Below are 13,447 nucleotides of genomic sequence, written 5' to 3' on the forward strand. Positions count from 1 at the left end.
GGTTATCTGAGCATGCTCGGGCGTACTCGAAAAATGTTCCAGTCCCCGCAGCTGCATGTCTCTCCGCTGTTCGACAGCCACAACACATGTAGGGATTCCCTAACACACAGGCAGTCCATGCATGCGTTGCGACTGTCGAACAGCGGAGAGACATGCAGCTGCGGGGACTGGAACATATTTTTCGAGGACGCCCGAGCATGCTCAGATAACACTGTATCCGAGCACGTTCCCTCAATTCCTATGAAAACCTCCATAGCAGAAATAGCCTTGGGCTCTGGATCTCCTTATTTATTGAAAAGTTTACTGTTACGACCCAACAAGCTGTGAAATAAGGGTCAATTCACCCTCTGCGGATTTGCTGCAGACAATTTTCACTTCCATATGTAGCCAAAATTGCTAGGCTTTGGATTGAAAAATCTATGTAACATGTCAATTTCTGACCGGAAAATAAATCAGAGTGCAGATGAGATAAAGATATATTTTACGGATACTGTATTCCGCTGCAGATTTTCTCCCAATAAGCGTATACGGTTGATAATGATGCACGACAGAACATACAGTGACTCCATCAGCATCATTATAGTCAATGGCACAGTTGACGCATACGCCCGTTTTGCTGGGGGGATTTAGATGTAAGCCTGGACGGAGCCACTGAATGTATGTGGCAAACGTTGTGTACACATAGCCTTATCCTTCCCCACATGAAGCCCTTTTATGGCTGGAGATCGGTTAGGCTAAGATATGTGCACACAAGTGTTTTTTGGCCTGATTCTGCGTGGAACCCACCCGAAAAGCCGCAGCAAAACATGAACATAATGCACATCAATGTAAAACCGACATTGCTGCGCACATATTCCATCTAATGCCACTTCTGTTACCCGCTTCAGGGTTTGGAAACAGTGAAGCCATTAAAAGTAGTAATACATTCATTCTTAGTTGCGGCTCTTTTTGGAAGTCATCCATTCTTTACAGATGAAAGTATAGAAAAAAGACGCTGCAAGAAACGCCGGTGGGTGTTAAACATCTCCGCCATCGGAATTAAGCCGTTGTATGGACATACCCAAAGATCAGTTGTTTCATGGTGTCCTGATGCTGTAGAGGGTCTCCACTCACCCCCTATTACTATCCTGTGATATGTAGACAATACTAATCACTAGCAACTTTCTTAAGTCCTGTTCTACAGAATCAGATTTTAGAACAAAAAAGGCGTCAAAACCTGATACCTGCGTTTTTTGCTGTGGATTTTCAGTGTTTTTCCACCACCCATTCATATCAATGGGTGAAAAACACTGAAAAAACATGAAGGAAGTGACATGTTCTATTGTGCAAAAAAACATGCAAAGCAAAACAAATACCGAGGACCCCAAAAAAACCCAGTGGGTGCATAATATTTCTGACTTTACGATTACTGTAAAACAGCTGAAAATTTGCATTAAAACATGAAAAAACACCTAGTGTGAACTTAAATCTCAGTCCACACAGTAACAAGGACACGCACTATATGGCGGTTTTATTTTATTCTGATACAGAAGGCTCTTTTTCCAAACAGTTACAAACAGTACAATAATTTAATAATGATAAAAATAAAACAGGCAGCTATAAAGCAACAGTGTAACGGAGGTAAGTGCCGGCCATACAGTGATTCCACAAGCCGGTCAGGGAGGCATCACCGCTTGTCGGGCAACGATACTGGCGCTCGCGGCCAGCATTCATGGCACTTACAGATAGATTGGTAAGGTCAATGACATTGCTGAAAGCAAGTCCTGCAGCCATGGTCCAAGCTATGACAGGACAACATTCATAAGTCACAAATACAGCTGGAGCTAAATAATAAAAGTTTTAATAAAAGTAACAGTCCTAATGAATAAAAAGTTAAAACATGTGCAATATCAATTTTTTTTTTACCGTAAAAGTATTTACAAACATTTACGGAAAAAAAACGGTCAATTATTAAATGCTGTATTGTTTCATCGGTCTGGGATTAGAGAAAACAAATGTGTCTCTTTACTGAAACGGCGCCACTCTCGTCCTTTGGCCATGTCTGGTATTGCAGCTCAATTCAAGTAAATAGAAATCAGCTACAATGTCTGATGCGGCAGACGGAAAAGGGAAAAATGCAGATCCTTGTTTCCTAATTCCGAAAGCCTCTACTCTGGAATGAAATCTGCATCCTTTTTATGTGGATACATAAGCTGTGCTCACAGAGCAAATCTTCCATGGTTAGCCATAGCCGCCTTCACAGTCCAGCCATGAATTGTAATACAGCTTTTCATTACTGATTTGGCGCCATATCGTATCATTACGTTGGCCTCCACTTTTTCCATAGGCGGCTCCTGCTAGACAGCGATCGGCATAATTTGTTCTGGTACAGCTCTAGTTAAAAAGCAGAAAGAAAGCAACTGCAAAATGACATGGCACAAGGAGGGGATGCCGCGGGGCGAAGGAGTCTGCATCTCCAAAAAAGACAAAAAAATGCTGATATTTTACGATGCAGCCGATTTGGGACCATCTGCCATTGTTGGTAAAATGTAATCGCACACAGCCGGTTCTATGTAACAGGCACATTTCCTTATGGGCAAACCACTTGTGAAAGAAATGGCTTCTAAGCTACAAAGCTCCTGTAAGGCAAATGGTTTAATATGCTGGATGAGTATTGACAATGTTCTTTAGGCCTCCTGCACATGTCCGTGTTCCCAGTACGTGTGGCATCCTTTATTTTCACGGATACAACACATATCCATTAAAACCTCTGCTGTTATGCACACGACCATGTCTCTACAGGGACTATGTGTCCGTGCAAAACACATTGGGACATGTTCATTTTTTTTCAGGTAGCAAGGGTGACAAGGGCCAAGTCTATAGGTCCGTGAAAAACACTGATGGTACACATGGATGGCGCACAGATTAAAAACACTGATGGCATCAGTACCGTTATTTCACGTACGTACAGATATGTGAAGGAGGTCTCAGACCAATGGTCCCCAACCTTTCTGACCTTGAGAGCCACGTCCAACCGCGAGAGGGTCGCGAGCCACGTCCAACCGCGAGAGGGTCGCGAGCCACGTCCAACCGCGAGAGGGTCGCGAGCCACGTCCAACCGCGAGAGGGTCGCGAGCCACGTCCAACCGCGAGAGGGTCGCGAGCCACGTCCAACCGCGAGAGGGTCGCGAGCCACGTCCAACCGCGAGAGGGTCGCGAGCCACGTCCAACCGCGAGAGGGTCGCGAGCCACGTCCAACCGCGAGAGGGTCGCGAGCCACGTCCAACCGCGAGAGGGTCGCGAGCCACGTCCAACCGCGAGAGGGTCGCGAGCCACGTCCAACCGCGAGAGGGTCGCGAGCCACGTCCAACCGCGAGAGGGTCGCGAGCCACGTCCAACCGCGAGAGGGTCGCGAGCCACGTCCAACCGCGAGAGGGTCGCGAGCCACGTCCAACCGCGAGAGGGTCGCGAGCCACGTCCAACCGCGAGAGGGTCGCGAGCCACGTCCAACCGCGAGAGGGTCGCGAGCCACGTCCAACCGCGAGAGGGTCGCGAGCCACGTCCAACCGCGAGAGGGTCGCGAGCCACGTCCAACCGCGAGAGGGTCGCGAGCCACGTCCAACCGCGAGAGGGTCGCGAGCCACGTCCAACCGCGAGAGGGTCGCGAGCCACGTCCAACCTCGAGAGGGTCGCGAGCCACGTCCAACCGCGAGAGGGTCGCGAGCCACGTCCAACCGCGAGAGGGTCGCGAGCCACGTCCAACCGCGAGAGGGTCGCGAGCCACGTCCAACCGCGAGAGGGTCGCGAGCCACGTCCAACCGCGAGAGGGTCGCGAGCCACGTCCAACCGCGAGAGGGTCGCGAGCCACATTCAGACGTGAGAGGGTCGAGAGCTACATCCAACTGTGAAAAAGTTGCGAACCACCCTTAGGTGTAAGTTGAGAGCCACATTCAGCTCCAGCTCTCCTCATAATAGAAAAACACGGAGCCCCCATTACTGGCATAATGACAGCCAAACATGCTCTTCACTTAGACCTGGTGATAAAGCACCAAGCTGGCAGGCAGCCGCGAGCAACACATCATGGGTTCCAGAGCCACAGGTTGGGGCCTCCTGCCTTAGAGGCCATCTTCCCTGTTATTTATCTGGTGCCAACATGCTCCTCGGTCTGTCTGTAAGAGGTGTTGAAGACATCTGTGCAACATGGAACATAATGCATAGACTGGCTGCAGGTTTCGAGACTGCGTCATAGCAATATATGAAGCAGTCATGCTCAGGTCAGGAGTCTGGCAGTCAGACATTGTTGCATGGACCCCATTGTTGCATGGACACCATTTGTGAGTAAAGCTTCTTGTGTTCTACGTTTACAATGTTCTGATAGCAAAAAATAAAGAACTGCTATTGGAACCTGGGCACATATTTGGGCAAATCATCAACATTTTCTGATAAAATTAAAAGACTGGGATTATTCTCATCTATAGTTCCTCTATTTTTCTAAGCAGAAGTAGGAATGCAAAAATACGAAGAAATATCCCAGAATATAAAAGTGACGTTCATTAAGCAGTGCCAACTCCTTTTACTTGATTAGTTAGTGAAGAAGCACAGACTACACGTATGTCACCTAGAGCTTCCATGCAGCGTATAAGCCTCATCTGCCAAATAATGACTCGGTGTAATTACATCTGCTGGGCTTCCAAGTCATGGCTGTATTAGGAGACTCCTTTACCGCACATTGTGAGAGTCAGCACAGTGTTGAATTTAAGAGAGGCACATCGAAAATGGAATGAGATCATCTTCACTTCCACTTGATCTACCTCTTGGCCCCATCCTCCTGAGCTTTGTCCTTTGGGCTCTTTGTTTTTGAATCTTGTTTTGGAGATAGGAGCTTAAGGACTTTCATTGGTTTGAATTTTCCTTTCTTCTTCTTATAAGACTGTTTGTGAAAATCTGAAAAATTAGGTGATAAAAACATAATTAAATAGCTGTGCATACAACATGAATGGCCCTTTCACCAAATTTTTCTTGTTGAACTGGACACCGGATGTAATCGTGGCTGCAGAGCAGAATAACACGTTTTGTTTTGGTTTTTTTTGCCTCTCTGTGGCAGATATATTAGCATTTAAAGTATTTGGCACCTAATGATTTAAAAAAAAAAAAAAAGTTAAATCCAAGTGGGTGTTATCAGAGTTATCTATGTGTGAGATGTAATGATACAGCCCTGATCTCCTGGTGTAATCTCCTGCATGAGCCAGTGTGAGGGTGGAGCAGAACAGCTGAGTTTCGTTGTGTCACATTACAAACCCTTCTATCAGCTCTTCTCTCATAACACTGTCAGCTGCGCTGTACTGCCTCTCACCTAGTATGCCAGTCTGAAGGTGTCTCAGTAATCACAGCTATATCTGTTGAGCTCAATTTGTAAATCACTCTGCAATGAGATCATAACAGTCTCATTACTGCTCAAACAAAAGAAACCCAGAATAGGCAGGTTGCTCCCTGTGAGATGCAATGACAGCCCTGATAAGTTGCTTGACCACAGCAGACATAAGGCCTCGCTCACACAGCTGTTAATTCTCTCATGCAAGAGAATCGGACCGATTACGCAAATGACACTCGACTCAAACTCTGTGAAGAGTATGATCCGAGTGTCAGTGCCCTGTGCTCTGATCCTCTCGCACAAGAGAATTGCGAGGAGACAGAGAAAGTACCATTATTTCTCCATCTCCTCCATTACTGGCTTTCATGGAAATCGCACTGCACTCGGATGACGTAAGAGTGCAGTCCGATGTTTCACACGCACACATAGACTCGTATGGGTGTGTGCTATCAGATTCTTGGATGCACTGCATGAGAAAATAATCGCTGCTCTGCACTGACCCATAGAATAACATTGGGCCGAGTGCTATCAGATAAACATCAGATAGCACCATAGCCGTGTTATACGCCAGTGTGAGCGAGCTCTGAGTGTGATACTGACACACTCTAATCAGTAAGGCTTCTAGAAGGTTTTATAATGTGACATCATCTCATGCAGGAGGTTAGACCAGGAGATCAGAGCTGCGTCATTACATCTCACACACAGAAACCTGCTCTAAGCTATGACGGGGACTTCTCGCCTTCGAGAGTTGCTGCCTGCTTACCATTGGTTATCACCCCAGTGAAATCTGTCCGATACCCACTTGGAGTTTACAAAAAAAAAAAAGTTTTATTCTGCATTGCATCCACCGTGTATCCAGCTCAACAGGAAACACTTGGTGAAAGGTGCTGTATAATTCTAATAAACACATACTATGGAAAATTATATTAGACTTGGGCATGCGACATTCAAGACGATCTTCAAGAGTTTTTGCTCTTATTTTATTGCTGCTTCTCCCCAAGTATTCAGTTTTTTGTATTTTTTTTTCAATCTACCATACAGTACAAGAGATATGGGCTTTTTATTCCTAAGGGGGCAGTGTGCACAGGATCCTCGGGGGCGTGTCTTGAGGCTGCTCTACATTATAACCCTGTGAGCCACACCCCCTTGTAAAAACTGTACAAATTAGCATTACATAAAAAGGCCCAGATCTCTAGACTCTCAAGACAGATTTTTAGAAAAAAAAAAACCCATAATACTCAGGAGAGAAGCAGGAATAAAATAAGCACTAAAAATTGACACTTTTCACTCAATGACTGATATATTTTTTTTTTAAAGAGGAAAGATGGAGAAGCTTACGTAATAATCACACTTTCTTCAATATAAACAGCTTCTTTCTCATGGAAATACACAATGTAGCCTTCCAGGAGCGTCTTACCTTTCCTTTGGATCATTGCTTCTATTAACTTGTCCTCCTCTTCCTCCCTATAGAAAAATCACACCAACATCAATTTAATGGAATGACGCCGTGTCCCCATGTTTTCTACTGCTGCCATTAACTATGACTAAAATACTTGTATCCAGGTGATTTGCTCAAAATATTTCCTATTAGAAAGCCGTCTGTTCCACATATACAGTGGAGGGACCAATGGTCAAAATGACTTATTGTGAACAGGTAGACAAGTTGGAGATGAATGGACTTCTAAAGGGGCCGAGTTATAAATGACGCTTCCTTGTTCATACATAACCCTTGAAGGTCTTATATAGGGGAACTATCCCTCCAGAATAGGAAATTCACCTTCTCGGGAAGACAGGTGTGAAACTTCCATGTCCGGTTTTAATAAACCGTTTCGGAGACTGCCATGATATAAACATTTAATGGCAGTATAATTATGTAAATTAAAAATGAGCTACGTGTCTTTTATGTCCTAAATTACAGAGGAAATCCAGATTGCTTACGACATTTACCAGCAAGTAACGGCTTGTAACGATCTAACCAATTAGGATCTGTTCAAGGAATTTACAAAGCAGTGAATACAACATAATTTATCCAATGCCCTCATATTGCCAAGGAAAATGGCAAAGCAGGAGAGCTCCAACGTTTATCAATAAGGTGAATCTGTCAGAAGTTTTTTTTTACTATGTAATCTGAAAGCAGTATGAAGTAGGGGCAGAGACACTGGTTCCAGCTATGTGTCACTGGGCTGTAGGTGGTAGTTTCAATAAAATCAGTGCTTTATCAGCAGGACATCACCTCTATTGACTGGCAGCTTTCTGCCTATGCCCAGTGCACACAGAAAGCTGCCAATCAGTGGTGTGGGCGGGGTTATACGGAGCTCAGCATTTAGAGAACTGCTAGATCTGCAGAAGATTAAGTGATTTGAGCAACTGCAGTGAAGTGACATCACTGAAATCAGGGTCTCTGCCCCTACAGCATACTGTTCACAGGTGGGGTAGCAATAAATTTGGTGACAGATTCCGTTTGAGCTTAGAGTAGAGAGTGCATCTAAAAATAAATTATATGCAAAACAAAAACTATTCTATTTTATTGAACTCATAATATTGGAAAATGAGGCAATTTGGTAGCTTTTAATCAACACAATATTGAGCTTCTGCCTTTCTGGGCTAGCTGTGTAACCCAGTACTTATTACAAGAGAAAATTAGAGTGATGTTCACACTGGGGGGCAATCCCCGCATATTTTGTGGCTATCTAACATGACACTTGCGCGTCTGCGATAATCGGTGCATATCCGAGCACCCTCGGCACACTTGAGTATCGAGCACTTGCTCTCACCACTAATGACTATAGCTCCAAGTGCCGCCGCACCTCCATGTCATACTATAATATGGAGGAAGACGTCTCTGTGGAAGAATAACTCTGGAATGAGACGTGCAATGGAATATACCCTGTGGTTTTCCTTTTGGCTTCAAATTAATAAATCTTTCATGAAATCAAGAGTTGCGTATGCATCAAAGCTTCCCACAACTCAATACAGAACTGATTTTCCTGTTGACGGTTTCGATAAGCGAGGCCCAAATTCTCTTCTATGGAGTAAGCATGAACTTCCACATTTACCCAGACGGAAGATTTCAAAATTTTAGTAAGAAAGTGAAAATAATCTCCCTTAGTGAATAAGGACTTTTTCATGTCTTTTCAATGACATAGTGCTGCACTTCCATCTCATTTGGAATGTTAGCTCTTCACATCTGGCAATTCCCTAGAGTGGGACATGGCTAATTTACCAATTCATTTTCATGATCTTAAAAAAAACATTTTAAATTAAGACAACAGGAAGATGACTTATGTAGGATGATAAATGGTGCAAAATGTTTTCCCTATTCTGTGCACTTGAATAGTTACGGTACATTATTATTGTCAATATTTTATTTTTTAAATGAAATTCGATTGCACCAAATGTCGCCCCTGCTGCGGCTGTAATGCTCCAGGACCCGACTTATGGAAATCACCTGGACAGGTCCCACAATTATAGCTTATTAGTGTAGAAATATAGGCCCAAAGTCAGTTTGGCTAAATTCTGCAATTCTCCTCGACGCTAGTATTTGCCTCATAAGTCACTTGTCTGGATTTGTTTATCTACTTTTTATTGCCAAAAAATGGATATAATAATCTTACCCCTAACCGGCATGGACTGGGCTCGTGATTCCGAGTGTCCTCCCAAATTTACTCACACCCACATATTCCTCAAGACTTCCTTCTTGTTGTTAATCCAATCTCTAAAAAGTAACATTTTTTCCCTTTTTTTTTTTTCTCTATTCCATACTCACTCTCCTCTTTTACATATTAGGGGTCGGGGTTACCGTATTTCTTGGTTTTAAATTTTATAAATAAAAAAAATTGTGTGTAATAAATATAAATACGGAATGCTCAAGATTTAGTTCAGTTCAGTACTTGATAGCCAGCTAAACACTGTAAACACACAGTCCATCTATACCATTGAAACATAATAGAAGGACAGAAACCAAACAAAACAAAAAAAATCAAATTAACGAAAGTTTTATTTCCGAAACGTAGGACAGTAGGATTAATACCTTTGCCGGTCCTCATCTAGGCACTTGACAATAGCATTTCTCTGTTCAATGAGGGTCACCAGTTCCTGCATGAGGACCCTTTCCCTTTCCTTGTCTTCATCCAACCAGTCCTTCTCTGTAGAGAGTAACCAGGGTCATGTTTAGGCGATAATAATGCAGTTTTTATAACAGCATGCAATTCTACTACTTTATAAACAAGCTATGTATTTATAGGAATTTTATTAAAAGTAATTACAGAAATTCACGAACCACATGTTAACTTTACAGATGGTCATGAATATTTACCGTATTTTTCGGACTACAAGACGCACTTTTTCCCCCCAAAAAAAGGGGGGAAAATGGGGGGTGCGTCTAATAGTCGAAATGCAGGCTTACCCGTGGCGGCAGAGGTGCGGTGGCAGAGGTGCGGCGGCAGACGTGCGGAGATGAGGAGGCGCAGTGAGCGGGGTCCCTTTCCCCGGTGAGGTGATGCAGCAGCCCGGTAAGGAGCAGAGCCGGGTGAATCCTGTTGTCATCGGTGGTGGCGGCCATCTTCCGGGGGCCGCGCGTGCGCAGATGAAGCGCTCTGCTTCCCGGGGCTTCAGGAAAATGGCCGCGGGATGCCGCGCGTGCGCAGATGGAGATCGCGCGGCCATTTTCCTGAAGCTAAGAACTTCAGAAAAATGGCCGCCGCGATCCCCATCTGCGCACGCGCGGCATCCCGCGGCCATTTTCCTGAAGCCCCGGGAAGCAGAGCGCTTCATCTGCGCTCGCGCGGCCCCCGGAAGATGGCCGCCACCACCGATAACAACAGCATTCACCCGGCTCTGCTCCTTACCGGGCTGCTGCATCACCTCACCGGGGAAAGGGACCCTCTCACACCATACCTGTCACTGCGCCTCCTGATCCCAGCGCCTCCTGATCCCAGCACCTCCTCATCCCAGCACCTCCTCATCCCAGCACCTCCTCATCCCAGCACCTCCTCATCCCAGCACCTCCTCATCCCAGCACCTCCTCATCCCAGCACCTCCTCATCCCAGCACCTCCTCATCCCAGCACCTCCTCATCCCAGCACCTCCTCATCCCAGCACCTCCTCATCCCAGCACCTCCTCATCCCAGCACCTCCTCATCCCAGCACCTCCTCATCCCAGCACCTCCTCATCCCAGCACCTCCTCATCCCAGCACCTCCTCATCCCAGCACCTCCTCATCCCAGCACCTCCTCATCCCAGCACCTCCTCATCCCAGCACCTCCTCATCCCAGCACCTCCTCATCCCAGCACCTCCTCATCCCAGCACCTCCTCATCCCAGCACCTCCTCATCCCAGCACCTCCTCATCCCAGCACCTCTGCCGGTAACCAGTGCTGCAACCCTCCCATGGACACCAGGCCGTGGCGTCGCCCACCTAAGCAGGAAGGGACCCTGCTCAGGTGCACGCCGTACCGCATCACCCCACCTCTGCCGACACCATGCCTCCTGTGACCCTGCTCTGCCACCGCCAGCCTTCAGGTAAGATACTGTAAATTCGGACAATAAGACGGACCCCCATCTTATAAAAAATCTTTTTTTCTGCAATTTTCACCCCAAATTTGGGGTGCGCCTTATGGTCCGGTGCGTCTTATAGTCCGCGAAATATGGTATTTACTTGTTAAAGATGACCTTTTTTAATTTAGTTATCTGCCAAGCATTGTAAAATTATGAATCTTTTGTAATATACTTTGCCTTATTTTACTTCTTTCTCATAAAAATGCAGCAGTGCTCTTCTACATAAATGTATGCTTCTTTAAAAGCTTCTTTCAACTGCTGCTCAGCCAAGCTCTATTTACAAACAATTGGTGGCTGTGGATACATTTTTGGTCCGATTTTGTAACCTCATAAGTTAGACCTACCTGACCTATCAACAAGAGGTAATCGCATTAGCATGAGAGGAGGAGAAAAATTCACATGAGAGCAAATGAGATTTTAAATAGCAGAATAAACAGGGATTTTTGTGTACTCACCATAAAATCCATTTCTCCTAGCCACTCATTGGGGGACACAGGACCATGGGTGTTATGCTGCTGCCACTAGGAGGACACAAAGAAAACTTGAACAAAATTAGCTCCTTCTCTGCAGAATACACCCTCATGCTGGCTGTAATCGAACCAGTTTAGTGCCAAAGCAGTAGGAGCTTATAACTAGCAAACAGAAAACAATATGTCAAACCAAGTAACAAACAGAAGCCATCAAGCTAACAGGGTGGGTGCTGTGTCCCCCAATGAGTGGCTTGGAGAAAAGGATTTTACGGTGAGTTCACAAAAAATCCCTGTTTCTCCTTCGCCTCATTGGGGGACACAGGACCATGGGACATCTTAAAGCAGTCCCTGGGTGGGAAATAGCACACAGCTGAAAACCCCATGTATCGTAGTCTACAGATGTGTTACCGCCAATTGCAGAATCTTTCTGCCAAAGGCCGCATCTGCAGAAGCCTGAGCACGAATATTGTAGTGCTTCACAAAGGTATGCAATCTGGACCAAGTCGCAGCTTTGCAAACTTGTTGTGCCGTGGCCTGGTGGCGAATGGCCCAAGAAGCACTCACCGAGTGGAGTGTGCGTTAATCTCCGCTGGAATAGGCTTGACTGACACGGTAAGACTCTTGCATCGCCGAGCAAAACCACCTAGCTATTATAGCCTTGGAAGCAGGTAGACCTTTCCTGAGCCTCTCCAGAAGCACAAACAGGGCATCCAACTTGCAGAAAGGCGCAGTCCGTGAGACATACCTTCTAAGAGCTCTCACCACATCGAGTGTGTGAAGAGCCCTCTCAATACGATGGACAGGTGCTGGACAAAACGAAGGCAAGACAATGTCCTCGTTTAGGTGGAAGCAAGAAACGACCTTAGGTAGGAAGGATGGAGACATCCTCAAGACTACCTTGTCTTGGTGGAAAATGAGGAACGGAGTTCAACAGGATAGAGCCGCTAACCCTGAGACCAGTCTGATCGATGTTATCACCACCAGAAAAAGCTACCTTCTCGAGACCAGTCTGGAGAAATTCCAAAATGGAAGGGATTTAAAACACGGGGGGGAAGTAACGTCCACGGTCCTTGCACCATGAGAAAAAAAAAGTCTTCCATTGACACGGGCTTCTGAGCGCTAATCATGGTGGAAACCACCTGTTGGGGAAAAACTTGCTTGGGCTAGAACCCAGGATTCAATGGCCAATCAGTTAAAGACAGAGGCCCTGAGTTCTGGTGGAAAATCGAGCCCTGGGAAAGCAGGTCGGAAAAATCTGGCAACCTCCAGGGAACGTGCGACGACTTGTACCAGTTCCGCGTACCACGCTTGCCGGGGCCAATCTGGCGCAACTAGAAGCACTGGAATATCCCCTCCGCTCTGATCTTCCTGATGACCCTCGGCAGTAATGGGAGCGGGGGAAACACATAAGGAAGGCGAAACGGATGCCACGGGAGAACCAGTGCATCCACTCTAATGGCTACCGGATCGCGAGAACGGGCTATGAACTGAGGAACCTGTGCATTTAGCCTCGAGGCCATCAGATCGACATCCGGCATCCCCCAGCGATGGCAAATCTGCTGAAAAACTTCCACTTCTACCTCACTGTACTTCTGGAAGTGTACTGCAGAGAAGGGGTTAAAGCTCAGTTTTGTAGCTTACCCAGGTCCTGTCTTGTGCCCAAGGATGGTGTCCCTTGTCCCCGCTTTCTGCCCGCTCTACTGTGCCTTATAACGCAATGAAAACGCAGCCACACACGTGTGTGTGAGTCCAAGATGGCCGCCGAGATTACAGTGGCGCTTCTCGCTTGGTATGAGAAGCGCCTGAAGCACAGAGGGGACCGCCTCTGTAGGCGGAATTAAGGGCAGAGTCGGGCCTAGTCCTGGCAGAAGCCGGGGACTAAATTTTGGGCCGTGGGCGGAACCACCCGGGTGAGCGGAGGAAGGAGAGAACCGCGGCCTAGTCCGGCCAGAAGCCAGGGACTAAACTTTTTGGCTCCGGCCGGCGCGCAATGAGAGGGGACCGCGGAAGCGGCAAAAATGCCGCCGGACATCGGGACCCCCCCCCAGGGACCAGGACCTTCTATGCGCCTA

The 13,447-nt window shown here is 46.5% G+C and overlaps 2 protein-coding genes across 5 annotated transcripts in view; one reads left to right on the forward strand and one right to left on the reverse strand.

Annotated features, from left to right (window-relative positions):
* C8H22orf23 (chromosome 8 C22orf23 homolog) overlaps nucleotides 1–3,104 on the forward strand; it is a 44,456-nt gene extending 41,352 nt beyond the window's left edge. For all 3 annotated transcript variants that reach the window (XM_077276493.1, XM_077276494.1, XM_077276492.1), the window contains exon 8: nucleotides 206–3,104. The gene's annotated coding sequence lies outside the window, so the exon portion shown is untranslated. The remainder of the gene's footprint in view (nucleotides 1–205) is intronic.
* A 784-nt stretch (nucleotides 3,105–3,888) lies between these two features.
* The window catches only part of MICALL1 (MICAL like 1), a 40,632-nt gene continuing 31,073 nt past the window's right edge, over nucleotides 3,889–13,447 (reverse strand). The window contains exons 14-16 of one of the 2 annotated variants that reach the window (XM_077276491.1): nucleotides 9,381–9,495; nucleotides 6,768–6,814; nucleotides 3,889–4,923 (exon numbers count right to left, since the gene is read on the reverse strand). In XM_077276491.1, coding sequence (XP_077132606.1) covers nucleotides 4,787–4,923; nucleotides 6,768–6,814; nucleotides 9,381–9,495 — 299 coding nt within the window. In that variant the 3' untranslated portion in view covers nucleotides 3,889–4,786. The remainder of the gene's footprint in view (nucleotides 4,924–6,767; nucleotides 6,815–9,380; nucleotides 9,496–13,447) is intronic. The other variant, XM_077276489.1, reaches the window with a different exon arrangement.

Source organism: Ranitomeya variabilis, chromosome 8 (assembly GCF_051348905.1).
Source record: "Ranitomeya variabilis isolate aRanVar5 chromosome 8, aRanVar5.hap1, whole genome shotgun sequence".
Lineage (NCBI taxonomy): Eukaryota > Metazoa > Chordata > Amphibia > Anura > Dendrobatidae > Ranitomeya > Ranitomeya variabilis.